Source organism: Periplaneta americana, chromosome 12 (genome assembly GCF_040183065.1).
Source record: "Periplaneta americana isolate PAMFEO1 chromosome 12, P.americana_PAMFEO1_priV1, whole genome shotgun sequence".
NCBI classification, from domain to species: Eukaryota; Metazoa; Arthropoda; class Insecta; order Blattodea; family Blattidae; genus Periplaneta; species Periplaneta americana.
The window spans coordinates 37963452-37976900 of NC_091128.1; the positions used below are offsets into that span (position 1 = coordinate 37963452).

Sequence of the window (13449 nt, forward strand, 5' to 3'; positions counted from 1 at the left end):
TACAGTAGAGCAGTAACATTTTTTTTTTCAAAAACTCAACTTTTCAGGCGGCTATGTTCGTTATGTAATGTCTACTTTATTTAGCATATTAATTATTGGTGTTAACATACAATATAGATAGTGCATTTAAACTGAGGGGGTCATAAGCAAAGAGCTGTAAGTACACTTAAGTTACTTTTGAGAAAATGGGGTTTAAATATTTAAGCTTTCGTAAAATCGGTGAAATTTTTATTTAAATTTTAATGTGTGATGAGATTAAAATATCCCTTTGCCACTAAAATTTTAGATACTTTTGCTTACACTGGATGCACTTAACTCATGTTATTACAAATGTCACTAGCATTCCTTTGCTTCTAGCCACCTCAATTCAAAATAAGCTGATCTGAATTTTTAAACAAGTTGCTGAAAATGGTTGCCGTTCATTACAATGCAGGCTTCAATTCTTTACGCATATTATTAAAAACATTTTGAAGCATATTCTCTGAAATTGAATTTATCGTTTCTTGAATATAATTTTTAGTACGATATTATTAATATAGGTTCTTTCTTCTATAGAAAACGCAACCATATTTCTGAAACACACTATACACTGCAGTGTTTACTTCACTGCTTGAAGACTTTGAATGCAACAGCGGCCGTAAGTTTGTATGTCTGACGGGAGCAAGGACATTAGTGAAGGGGTGGAAGTGAAGTATATTCAGAAATGCAGGTACAAAAAAATGCAAGTAAAAATAAAATGATGTCCCTGTATAATTCGTGTATATAATGTGTAAGCATGTAGTCTAAGTTATGTTATGTGTTAAGTCTGGGACTATAATAATAATAATAATAATAATAATAATAATAATAATAATAATAATAATAATAATAATAATACTTAATCCTGACCCATTAAAAATAGAGGCAAGTACAATAAGTTTAAGTTTTATATTAAGGATTCATAGAAGAAAGTCAATATCGCGAAGAAGTTTTGAAATATATTATTTTGTTACAAAACATACAGAGCTTTCACATCTGACCAGCCATTTATTTATTATGAGAAAAGTAGCTGTAAAGCATTCCTACGTTGTCATTTCACCGCTTCTCTATTAGTATGTTCATAACATGTAATTGCTAATGAATAGTCTACAAGGGAACTGTTAATTAATTTACGTTTGAACTTCCATAAGCCGCACACATACACAGCGTTCAGCCCGGGAACATGAGCATTAGCCTATGCTTGCATGGACTGCTTACACTACGTAATTATGGATCCGTAACTTTCATACATTATTCTGATTTACAACACGCACACAATTGCAGTCTTATTTCATAATAACCTGTGTTGTAGGATTGTTCAAAGAGGTGCCACGTTCCAGACATATACGAAAAGTTTTATGTATTTCCGTAATACTTGCAAATTCTTTTCTTATCTGTAAGTGGGAGCTATTGCTGCATACTTTAGGCTTTTTAGATTATTTTGTGTTGATTAGGCACCTACCTGAGTCTCCTCTGCATTATCGCCGGGGTTTAAAAGCACTACAAATTGATGTGGGTTGTATACATGACAAATTTGACTGAACAGTCTAAGGCAGCGGTTCCCAAACTTTTTGAGCCACGGAGCCCTTTTTCAAGCAAAAGTTTCCCATGGAGCCCCAAGAAATGTTTAGTGTTTAGTTCTGTCTGTATATGTTCTATGAAACATAATACACATGATATGTATAGGCTACAGAAGTATGAATAATAAGGTGTGTGCGTGTGTGTGTGTGTATATATATATATATATATATATATATATAATAAAGGAAACCATAGTAAAAACGAACTGGAGACAATATTATTTAAATCTATAAAATGATAATTATAAGTAGTACCAGTAGTTAAGATAGTTAGAAAATGTTACAATGTTACATTTATACCCGAATTAATGTGAAGAATGTGCCTGTTTCTTACGACAGAGTTCGTCAATGTCCGGTGTCACAGAAGTCAGTTGAAGATGCATATCGTCTTCTGCATCCAAACAATTTAGCTTTTGAACTTAATATGGAAAGTTCCTCCCTTAACAGCCCAAAATTCGGGAAGTTGTTTGCTTTCAAGTGATGCCTGACAGTGGCTGTCCGAAACCATGTCTATAAGGACCTCATATTCTGTCGCAATGGGGGCTGATGGTTTTGACTTCACTGGAAATGGATCTACTATCCACTCATATTTGTTTCGAATCGATTCCTGAGTGTCTCTTGGAAAGTATGAATTCATATTTTGAAGCAAATTATCAAGGTGCTTTTTTATTATTGCTATGAATGCGTTATTCATTTTATGTTATTTTCTTCTATAAAGTTTGAAGTCAATGAGAAACATGTCACCATTAATCTAGACTCTTTCCTTGTAGAACGTTATTTTTTTCTTCAATGCGGCAATTTTGTCATTAGCATTGAATATAGTCTTCTGTTTCCCTTGTATGGATGTGCTGAATTCGTTAATTTTTTTTAATGTGTGCCAAGCAACATAATTTGCACAACCATTCCTAATCATTCAAATAATCTGCTAGCAAATACTTTTAGTCATTCAAAAGCGAAGACAACGCTTATCAAGCGACAACCAGCGCACCTCTGTGTGTAATAAATAACTAATAACAATGACTCTCCATATACTCCCCATATCTTCATACAGAATTTTGAGTAGCCTACACTGCAAAGGTCGTGCCTTAACAAAGTTGATAATTTAGGCGACGTTGTCTAGTACTCGCTTTAGTAATGTTGGTATTTTTTTTTTTTCGTTGCGAGGGCGTGTCGGTGTAGTGCACAATGACTACTTGTACAGTTTTTTCAAACTTTCTTGATCCTTATAACAGTGCCAGCAACAGGACCTACCATGGTCTTTGCTTCATCTGTCCATACGTCAATGCAATTGTCTCATGGTATCGATGAAGGAGGATAGAACAGAGAAAAATTCTCTTCAGCACCAGGACTCGAACCCGGGTTTTCAGCTCTACGTGCTGACACTTTATCCACTAAGCCACACCGGATTCCAGTTCCGATGCCAGATCGAATCCCCTCAGTTTAAGTTCTGTCTCTCAGTTTTACCTTTTGTGCCTACCCTCATGTACTGTGTGACAGTGGCACAAATCCAATGCACTATGTACAGCTGTCAAAAGAAAAAGTGGCCGCTCTCCTGAAACGAAGTTCCCTTCGGGTATCTTCGCTACAGTTCGGAGACAGGCGATGTTACATGTTGTTGGACCACGTTGCTTGATATCTACAGTTATAATTGAAGTATTCTGTGTGTTATCGATAGCATAATGGTAGCGTTCAGGCCTCTTATTCATGAGGTCCTGCGTTGGACTACAACCACGTGCTTTCTATGTTCTTTTTTGTTCTGTTTTTGAGAGAGACAAACTAGACATAATGGCTCATTTCTCTTTTACGATTATTTTAGTAATTAACATCAGGTACATTAATATATTATGCCATGACTTTATCATTATGATATTGTGGCTGCAAATGGAAAGAAAAAAGATTTTATTCTCAATAAAAATATCTTTCGTGGCATAAACAAAACAAATTTACTGGCGTCGGCCTTAAAACATTCAAACAATTAAGCGTTCAAAAAACAAAACAAAAAGCCACAATTCAATATTTAGTCTATCTTCCTCTTATCTCGATCATCTTGCAGTCTAGTGGGCATGGAATTGACTAGTCTTTACAAATAGCGACTGTTTTTAGACACGATATTCCAGGCATTCTGAACATACATACGTAAGTGTTCTGCCCATGGGCAGGTCTTTCATTGCAAACCCAGCAATCTCCAATCTTTCCTATTTTGTGCCTTCCTCTTAGTCTCCGCATATGATCCACATATCCTAATGTCGTCTATTATTCTTTTCAACCAGAGACCCAACCAATTCCTTTTTATCTTTCTAATCAGTTTCAGCATCATTCTTTCTTCACTCACTTTTTCAAACACAATTTTATTTCTTATTCTATCTGTCCACTTCACACGCACCGTTCTTCTCCACATCCACATTTCAAATGCTTCAATTCGTTTCTCTTCATTTCGTCGTAATGTCCATGTTCCTTCCCCATACAATGCCACACTCCACACAAAGCACTTCACTAGTCTCTTCCTTAGTTCTTTTTCCAGAGGTCCGCAGAATATCCTTCTTCTTCTATTAAAAGCTTCCTTTGTTCATGTTTGCAGTTTTTCTTGGGAAGGATAGGCCTAAATGCGGTAACATCCCGTTGCTTTCCGCACACCTCTATCTCTTTCGCATCTTATTAAATTCCAGGGGGCTCAAGCGTGGAGATGAGGAGAGTGGATTTGACTAATTGGGCCCTCCGGACTTCACCGAAAGTCACGGCAAGGGTTAAATATTAATTCTATCAGGATGTTTGACCCTATCAGAGATCGGGAAATCTCAATTAGCCTTTGCCCCCCACATCCTGGACTAGCTTCTACGAATCATCAGAAAATCTTAGAGTGTGATTGGGCCAATTTTTCCGAAAATGTTTCCACACTTTTGCCTTCGTAGCTCAGCGGACGAACATCGGAATTTAGATGTCAACGTCTCAGGTTCAATTCCTCGTTACTCCTTTTCATTTTATTGTGGTTCAAGATAGTATAATGTAATAATACAAAAAGAAAAACTAATAGCAGTATTATGCAACTGGATTTTTCCAAACCTAATATTACATTTATGTTATTTATATCGCTAAAGAACGATTACAATATAAATAACTTGAATATTATTTATACAGTATCACTAAAGAACGATAACACAATATAAATGATAAATATCGGTTTGTTTAATTAATATAAGATATTATATAATACGTATTTAATTATCTAAATAAAACAACCTATTTTACATAGAAAGATGTTTATTTGTGTTATAATAATTACTTACATAAAATACAGATTATTTATATTGCGAAAGAACAATAATATAAATAACTTGAATATTATTTCATAATGCTAATGAAGGAAAACAATATAAATGATAACTTTAATATTATTTATATCGCTAAAGAACGATAACAATATAAAAAACGTGAATATTATTCATATCGGAATTTCACAGATTTATTACAGATGTATTTAAGAAATTGTAGAAGAATAGTAATTAGTAACAGTGTCCTATTTATTCTTCTTGGAGCCAAATTTGTAACTTTTAAAAGTGTGGTTACTATGTTGAAGTGTATGTGTTGCAACGGATGCTTGATTTGTTATGTATGTGAGTCAGTTATGATATGCTTGATGTCGTCGCAATGTCGTAATTATAGTTTGATTGTGTTTGTGTGACTATTGTGTATTAATTTTGATGTATGGTACGGAAATCTGCATATTTGTGTTATAGAAGTGTTACATATGTGTGTTGTTAATGTTTTTTGTATGTTTCAAATTGATAACTGATATTTGTTTTGCAATCGCAATGCCTAATTTACGGATTGTTTATGTTTTGTTTACATCGCGTAAGCTAATTTAATTTTCTTTTCCATTTCTGTTTATGCTTATCTTTTTTGTGTATAAAACTATAGCCCTAACATACATATGTAAAACAGGGCTAACCCCCATTGGAGATACTGTAACTACAATAGTAATAATTATTATTCATATCGTTATAAAACGATAACAGAATACAAATGATGACTTGAATTTTATTCATATCTCTAAAGAACGATAACAAAATATAAATAACGTGATATCCATCAAGAACGATAACTTGATATAAATGATAATTTGAATATCATTTACATCGCTAAAGAACGATTAAAAAATAAAATGAAAACTTGAAGAAGGCCCGAACCCACAACCTTTCAATCATTAAACAAGCACTCTACCGCTGGTCTGCGAGGAGCAGATATGGAACACTTTCATAGTTCCGGAACTGCTTGTACAAGCACATGCATCGTGTAACATCGCCGCGACCCGAAGTGGACTTTGAAATTTTCGCTGTTCACGAGTGCGGCCACTTTTTTTTTTGACAGCTGTACATAGGTACACTCATTACGAGTGACTAAGTGACCGGGATCCGACGGGATGAGCGCCGTCTTCAAACACATAGGGTGCTATTCATAGACATTTCGCAGCACGCGCTACGAGCGTACTACCCCTAAGCTAGCCCCGGCTATCCACTGGTTACTTGTACAGAATTCAAATCATATCCTATCGCTAACACTGGTTTATGAATACGAAAAACGCTGATCATCCACCGGAAACCCGCGCTGAAAATGTCTATGAATACGGCCCTTAGTGATTATTTACGCATATAATATTATTATGATGTACTTCGGTACATCATAATAATACCATGGTGTCGAGTTTTCAATGAAGACATCGGGGAAAAAATTTCAGTACCGCTTGTAGAGGATGGCAATGGCTTGCAGAACAAAATATCTTCATGAAAAGAACCTGAAAATTCGTACCGCACAAACGTCATTAGCACAGCTAATCCGGCAACGTCCGTGGATTCGTCAAGTTGTAGCAAAAATTTCGTTTGACTGACACGGGAAATTATGGCAATTTAACGTCATTTGATAGATCCTGGATCCAATTACGCACAGTGTTATTTGATAAGGGCACACTGGAGATCAAGTTTGTAGTTTTTCGTCCATCATGCACTTCACTACCTTCACTAATAGGGTTTTATAAGAATTTCGGCAAGGATGTCAGGTTTACCAGTAAGACCCAGGTCATGACTAACCAAGTACGACGCTTCCAGTGCTTTATATTTATTTGTCTTTACATGAGATAAAATTTTTGTTTGAACTGCATGGAGTTCGTCACATTTTCTTTTGAAATAGTCTGCAGTTTTATTTGTGAAGTCAGGATGAGTTTCGAAATGCTGCCTAAGCTTGGCAGGTAACATAGAATATTGGGCAAAACTTTGTTACATTTCACACACTGTGGACGTCCATCAGCAAATTCAGTGAATCCCATATCCAAATATGAATCACAATAGTTTCGTTTTTTACTTCCTTTCGGTACCTCTACACTAGGCATCGTAAATTCTGAAGCAGGATCATGTGCAGCATATTCTAAACTCAATCCCAAATAATTCGCACTATCTTCTTCGAAAGTAAGGTTTACAGCTGTTGCTATCCCCCCTTGACTGAGCACTGACTGATGGCTAAAGACTCTAGTAGATCTATTATTCCTGCTTCTATCTAGCAAGAAGAAATCAAACTACTTTCTGAGAAAGTACTATTCGCTTGATGGAAGTAGTTTACATTTTTCGCACTAGAGACTAGATGGAAGCAGAAATTTTTGTCATTTTCATAACTGCCGCGGTCGGAGCCCCTGAGACTCACTTGCGGAGCCCCAAGGGGTCCACGGAGCACACTTTGGGAACCTTAGACTCTAAGGTATTATATACAAAAATCTCTGGAAACACACAATATCTGAAGAAGTTTTAATTACATTAATCTGCATCTTTATGTGAAATTTTCAGACGCCAAATTCTCCTCAGAAGCTTCCGGTAATAGTCTTTATCCATGGTGGGAAGTTCGTCTTTGGATCTGGGGCCAGCGTCGCTTCTGCGCCTGATTTCATCATGAATGAGGATGTTATTTTTGTCACTATAAACTACAGACTCGGAGTATTGGGTCAGTATCATAGAGTATAGTAACATTATTATTATTATTATTATTATTATTATTATTATTATTATTATCATTATTATTATTGGGTTGGTGCTTAAGTTTCATAGCGTTTTTGTTTCGCGTGTTGGTACTCCAGTTGCTATGGGTTTATTTATCGATTGTAATTTTTTTTATTTGAAGTTCAATTGTTGTGCTTGAGTTTACATATTGAAGTGTTCATTTTTGCAGATAGTGACGCCAGCGAATAGGGATTATAAAGAATGGACACTGAGCGAATTTTCCTGTGTTTTGTTTCTCTGTGCGCCAGCGGCTAGTTGCACTTTCAAGCGCTAGAGGTAGTGTAATCGAGCATGCGCTAAGCTAATAATTGAGAATAGAATTAAGGCACAGGATCCAAACATCGCCTACCTTATTGCATAATCCAGTAACGCTTTGCTTCAAATAAATTCAAGTTAACAGCTTTTCCTTATTTCTCAGTGACAAACTAGTTGTAATAATAATATTTTATATTTCAAATATCATAAATTATATTATAAAATAATATAATACATTATAAAATTAAGTATCGAATTCGTTTAATATTTGTATATAATATAATATAGGTATATGGTTTTACTTCTCGTAAGAGTTTTGTTTCTCCATTTTCAGCGCTATTAAATCATTACATATTTTAATTGTTGTTGGGGTCAACGTCTGAACTCTCATTATAAAAGAACTCTAGAGTCTAGACATTACAGTTAATGAAGGATTTATTATTTTATGGATCCAATTTATTTTATTTGAGTACATAATGTACTTAGATATATTAATTGTATGTGTTATATTTCCGCTGTGTCGATTGCTAGCTGGTGTGATGTCAGCGCCAACTGTAGGGAGAAAGCAGAATCTGACGCTCTAGCTGGCTTGAAGGTCATTGAAATCGGTCCGGGTACATCAAAGGTACCGACGCGAAGTGTCCATTCTTTATAATCCCTATTCGCTGGTGACGCTAGAAAATAGTGTCAAGTGGAGAAAGTGGAACATTTCCGACATATTCTTCTTTTTGAGTTCAATAGAGGGGCGAAAACAGCGGAGGCGGCCAGAAACATTTGCGCCGTGTATGGGGACAATACTATTGGAGAGAGCACGGCAAGAAAATGGTTTTCTCGTTTGAAGAGTGTCGTTTTGACAGTAGTGACACTCCACTTTCGGGAAGACCGTTTAAACACATAAATCGACAATGATCCACGTCAGTGAACCCGAGAAATGGCAAATGTGATGAACTGTGACCATTCCACTATCGTGCGACATTTGCATTCAATGGGAAAAGTTAAAAAAAAAAAATCAGGTGTATGGGTACTGCATGCTCTAAGTCAAAACCAGAAAAATCAGGGAGTGACCATATGTGCATGTGTGCTTGCTCGTCATCGATTGGCTCGTGAATAACATCGAAAATTCCTATCCAATATCGTTACTGGTGACGAGAAATGGTGTCTTTTTTCTAACATAAGGATAAAAAAGGAATGGTTGAGCCCGAACAAATATGTCGGAAATGTTTCACTTTCTCCACTTGACACTCCATTTTCTAGCGTCCACGGCTCCACTCACTAACTGAAAAAAATGAAAACTTCAATATGTGAACTCAATCACAACAATTGAACTCCTAAGAAAAAATTTAATGACAATCGATAAATAAACCCATAGCAACCGGAGTAACAACACGCGAAACGAAAACGCTACGAACTTATGCACCAACCCAACACATGCGATACACGACCTGAGACGTGTTGTATTCTAGCGGAAGCCTTCCAAATTACTACGCACGCGGGAATGTGTTAGTTTGCACTTACTGTAGGAGATGAACTGTTGAAACGTTTATCATTATTGCATTTTCGAGGAAAGTGAAAATTTTGGCGGAAAGTGATTTTTTAGAATATACATTGTTATTCCTCATTGTTAGAAATATTAATGACATATTTTCTTTGTAGCAGTGTATATTTAATTTGATTTCGTTTTTGAATTATATGTTCTGATGTTATGGCTTCTTACAATATCAGTGCATCACGCTTATGAAATAGTATTATTAGTATTCCATCTTTATACCCTGGTTTTCTGTTTCATTATTATAGCGGTTTCAGAATAAGAAGGCATATGGGCTAAGCCAATACAGTGCTCGCTGCTGTACAGCGTTGGCACATGTTGCGTGAGACGTGAAAGACAGAGTCAGCAGATACGTGTGACAAGGACGGAAAATATCCGCTAGCGTAGGGAGCGTCTTGTTTCCGTCAATGTGTCTTATGTTTAAATACTCTTACTAAAGTCATTTTTATCCCAATTTTCATTATTTAGTCGATTTAAAAATCGGTAGATCTTGGAGTTACTAGCTTACGAAATAAAGCGACAGATATGTAGAAACGTAGTGTACTTTGTTGCTCGAAATGAGAGAGAAACTGTGACTTAATTTAAAAAAAAGTTGTATCGCACTATCTGGCATGTGGATATTCTCGCCTGAAAAACTGTAAACGAAAAAGTGCATTCAAATTTCAAAATTTCCTTGTACAGCAATCATGAATTTATTACTCTTCATTTCTCCGGAGGAAACAGAACGTTACAGTAAGCGTATGTTTATAAGGGCGGACGATGTATCGTACAACGTAAGCACACCTTTAAATAGGTAATTTATTACTCATATTGAAAATGATGATTCTTTTCCTCGTCTCTGTTAAAGTTAAGCATACCTATCTAGTTTAATTTAATTTAATTTCTAGTTTACACCTACCTAGAGGTCCAGGGTTCTATATTTTATCACTGTAGTCTGTGACAATATAAGCCTACAAGTGAAAGTATAATACAGTATCAATCTTACTAATAAACCGTGTATAGTTTTTATACGAGACTTATTCAGAGTTGAGACAGAAAACGTTACTAATAAACCATGCATAAGCGTTGGATGTATAAATAGTCTATAACTATACAATGAGAATTGCTTTGCAATAGTTATATACACGAAACCCCTTGTTTAAGCGTTATATATAGAGAAAAAATGGCCGCCCCTCTAACAGCTGTTCGTATCGACTGTCATTTTATGATGATGGTTGCCTTGTAACCGCAGAAGAACAAACCAAAGAGCACAGAATAATTATAATAATATTGCTGTAGCTTGTACTCTTTGACCAAAATATAATGTGGTAATCGATTAGAGCCAGTTGTACTATTGATACTTAACACGCCACACTAGAGCGCTCTACCGGATGCAATAGAGAACCTCAGATATTCTATTACCTTTCGTAATGAAGTAATGACGAAACTATGACGTAGCTGTGTAACAGTTATACTTTTATACACGACGTATGTAGTGATTATTAGTAGGGAATTTACACACGACTTATAAACGAGCTACTCATTGTATAAGTATAAGAGAGTTAAACGTCTGTATATAGAGTTTTTATTAGTAAGACCGTATGTAAACAAGTGAATATAAAACCGCAACCCAATAATATCGTATTGGAAAATTGACGGTAAACATTGTATAGCCTATTAAGTAAAAGTGTACACTGTATAAAATATAGTAGATGTACCGTAACTCAAAGTTTTTAAAATGCAAATTGAAAGGTTTTCTTTTGTTTTAATCTTCTAATCCAGACGCCAGTAATTTTGTTTCGTTTATGCCACGAAAGATATTTTTGTTGAGAATATATTTCTTTCTTTTTATTTACAGCCTTAATGTCATAATAAATAACAATAATAAAATCATTGTATAATACATTCATGAACCTAATGCCAATTACCAAAACAGTCATAAAAGAGATAGCATCGATTATATTTTTTCTCTCTCTCTTAAAAACAAAAAACATAAAGAGCACTAGATTGTGTATGAACGCACGACCTCAGGAATACCAGCCCAAAACGCTACCACTACGCTATCAGAGTAACACAGGGAGTATTTTAATTATAACTGTAGATATCAGGCAACGTGGTACAGCAACATGTAACATCGCCTGTCTCCGAATTGTAGCGAAGATACCCGAAGTGAACTTTTTTTCTAGAGAGAGGTCCTTTTTCTTTTGACAGCTGTACATGGTAATATCCTCTCACACTCCTATTCAAAGGAAGCTAGATGAAGGGGTTATTCAGAGCAACGTAACAGCGTACTAGACATTCCCTACTATTACAGCGTTGCACGATCACACAATTCATGCCTTTTAAAATGCACGTTTTTCTGGAAGACTATTCAAAATACAGCAAAATGTTATTTGACACTTTTGCTGCTCTTTACTAAAGGCATCATCCACCAGAACAAATGGGTAACTTGCGGTTCACTCTGTAGATTTTTTTAATTCCAATTATTATAATTGATGTTGATATATTTTCATCATCTTATATATAAAAGTCAATGTGGCTATGTATATGTGTGTATGTGTGTATGTATGTATATATGTATGTATGATGCATGTATGTATGTATGTATGTATGTATGTATGTATGTATGTATGTATGTATGTATGTATGTATGTATGTATGTATGTATGTATGTATGTATGTATGTATGTATGTATGTATGTATGTGCGTATGTATGTATGTATGTATGCACTCTATACAAATCTACACGCTTTAACTGATATTTGCCAAAGTTTCCGCATTTAACATTCATAAACAGGGGAAGAACATAGGCTACATTAAAATTGGACATATGGGCGTTAGATTATTGAAAACAATAAAAATTAGAAAGAAATACGATCAAACATGCAGTCCACACCTGTGGAGTAACGACTGGCGCGTCGGCCGCGAAACCAGGTGGCCCGGGTTCGATTCCCGGTCGGGGCAAGTTACCTGGTTGAGGTTTTTCCCGGGGTTTTCCCTCAATCCAATATGAGCAAATGCTGGGTAACTTTCGGTGCTGGACCCCGGACTCATTTCACCGGCATTATCACCTTCATCTCATTCAGACGCTAAATAACCTAAGCTGTTGATAAAGCGTCGTAAAATAACCTACTAAAAAAAATAGCATGCATGTATAATATAAGTTGGACGTCATCCAATCACGAATCAGAAACGCGGTGACGTGCATCTTTTGTTAAAACTCTTCCTCCGTTGTAAATGCGGCCATTTTGCTACTGACATAATAAATAAAATAATATTAAATTAAAATTACGTAAAAGAGGAACGATCTCTTGATTGAATGTGTCATATGGCATGAATTTAATATAATATGGCATAAAACACATTTTTGTTTAATATTTAACGACTCAAAATCTAACATAATAGACAGCAAACATGAAAGTATGTTATGAAACCCACAAAATCAGCCACATTGCTTGATACTTTCCTATAGCATAGTGGTACGTCAAAGGGTTTGGTGTAAGGGAACCCGCATTCGAACGAAGGTGAAATGATTATATTTATAATTTATTTACATTATTTTATTTTAACCTGACATAAAGGGGGTTTTTACTACATAAATAATATATCCGTAGTATTTTATTTATGCTGTCTAAAACTAAGTTACAATGTACGTACGTAAACTCACTCAAAGTAACAGTGTATTAATTCTAAAATATGTATTTTAAAATATTGTTGTTCATATCCGAATATGTGTTATTCCTAATTTATATCTGTGTTAACATGTCGTGAATGTACAGTAGTAGTATGTATGTTAAGCCTTCTGGAAAGAAAAATCTGTTAATTTTTAAAATACGTGTCTCTCAAAATGTTAGTCTTCAAGTTCAAAAATGATTTATTGCGAGATTATCCTGTATTCTGTACATAAAATAAAAATTACATAATCAATATATAGTAGTATGTACGAGTATTTCTAAGACGTCATTTTTCAAGTCATATTTAAGAAACCAGTTATGACATAAACGGGCGTAAAGCGGACAAGGGGTACAAAAT

The 13449-nt window shown here is 35.2% G+C and overlaps 1 protein-coding gene across 2 annotated transcripts in view; it reads left to right on the forward strand.

Annotated features, from left to right (window-relative positions):
- LOC138710312 (juvenile hormone esterase-like) overlaps positions 1-13449 on the forward strand; it is an 83351-nt gene that overhangs the window by 44067 nt on the left and 25835 nt on the right. For both annotated transcript variants that reach the window (XM_069841118.1, XM_069841119.1), the window contains exon 4: positions 7427-7580. In XM_069841118.1, coding sequence (XP_069697219.1) covers positions 7427-7580 — 154 coding nt within the window. The remainder of the gene's footprint in view (positions 1-7426; positions 7581-13449) is intronic.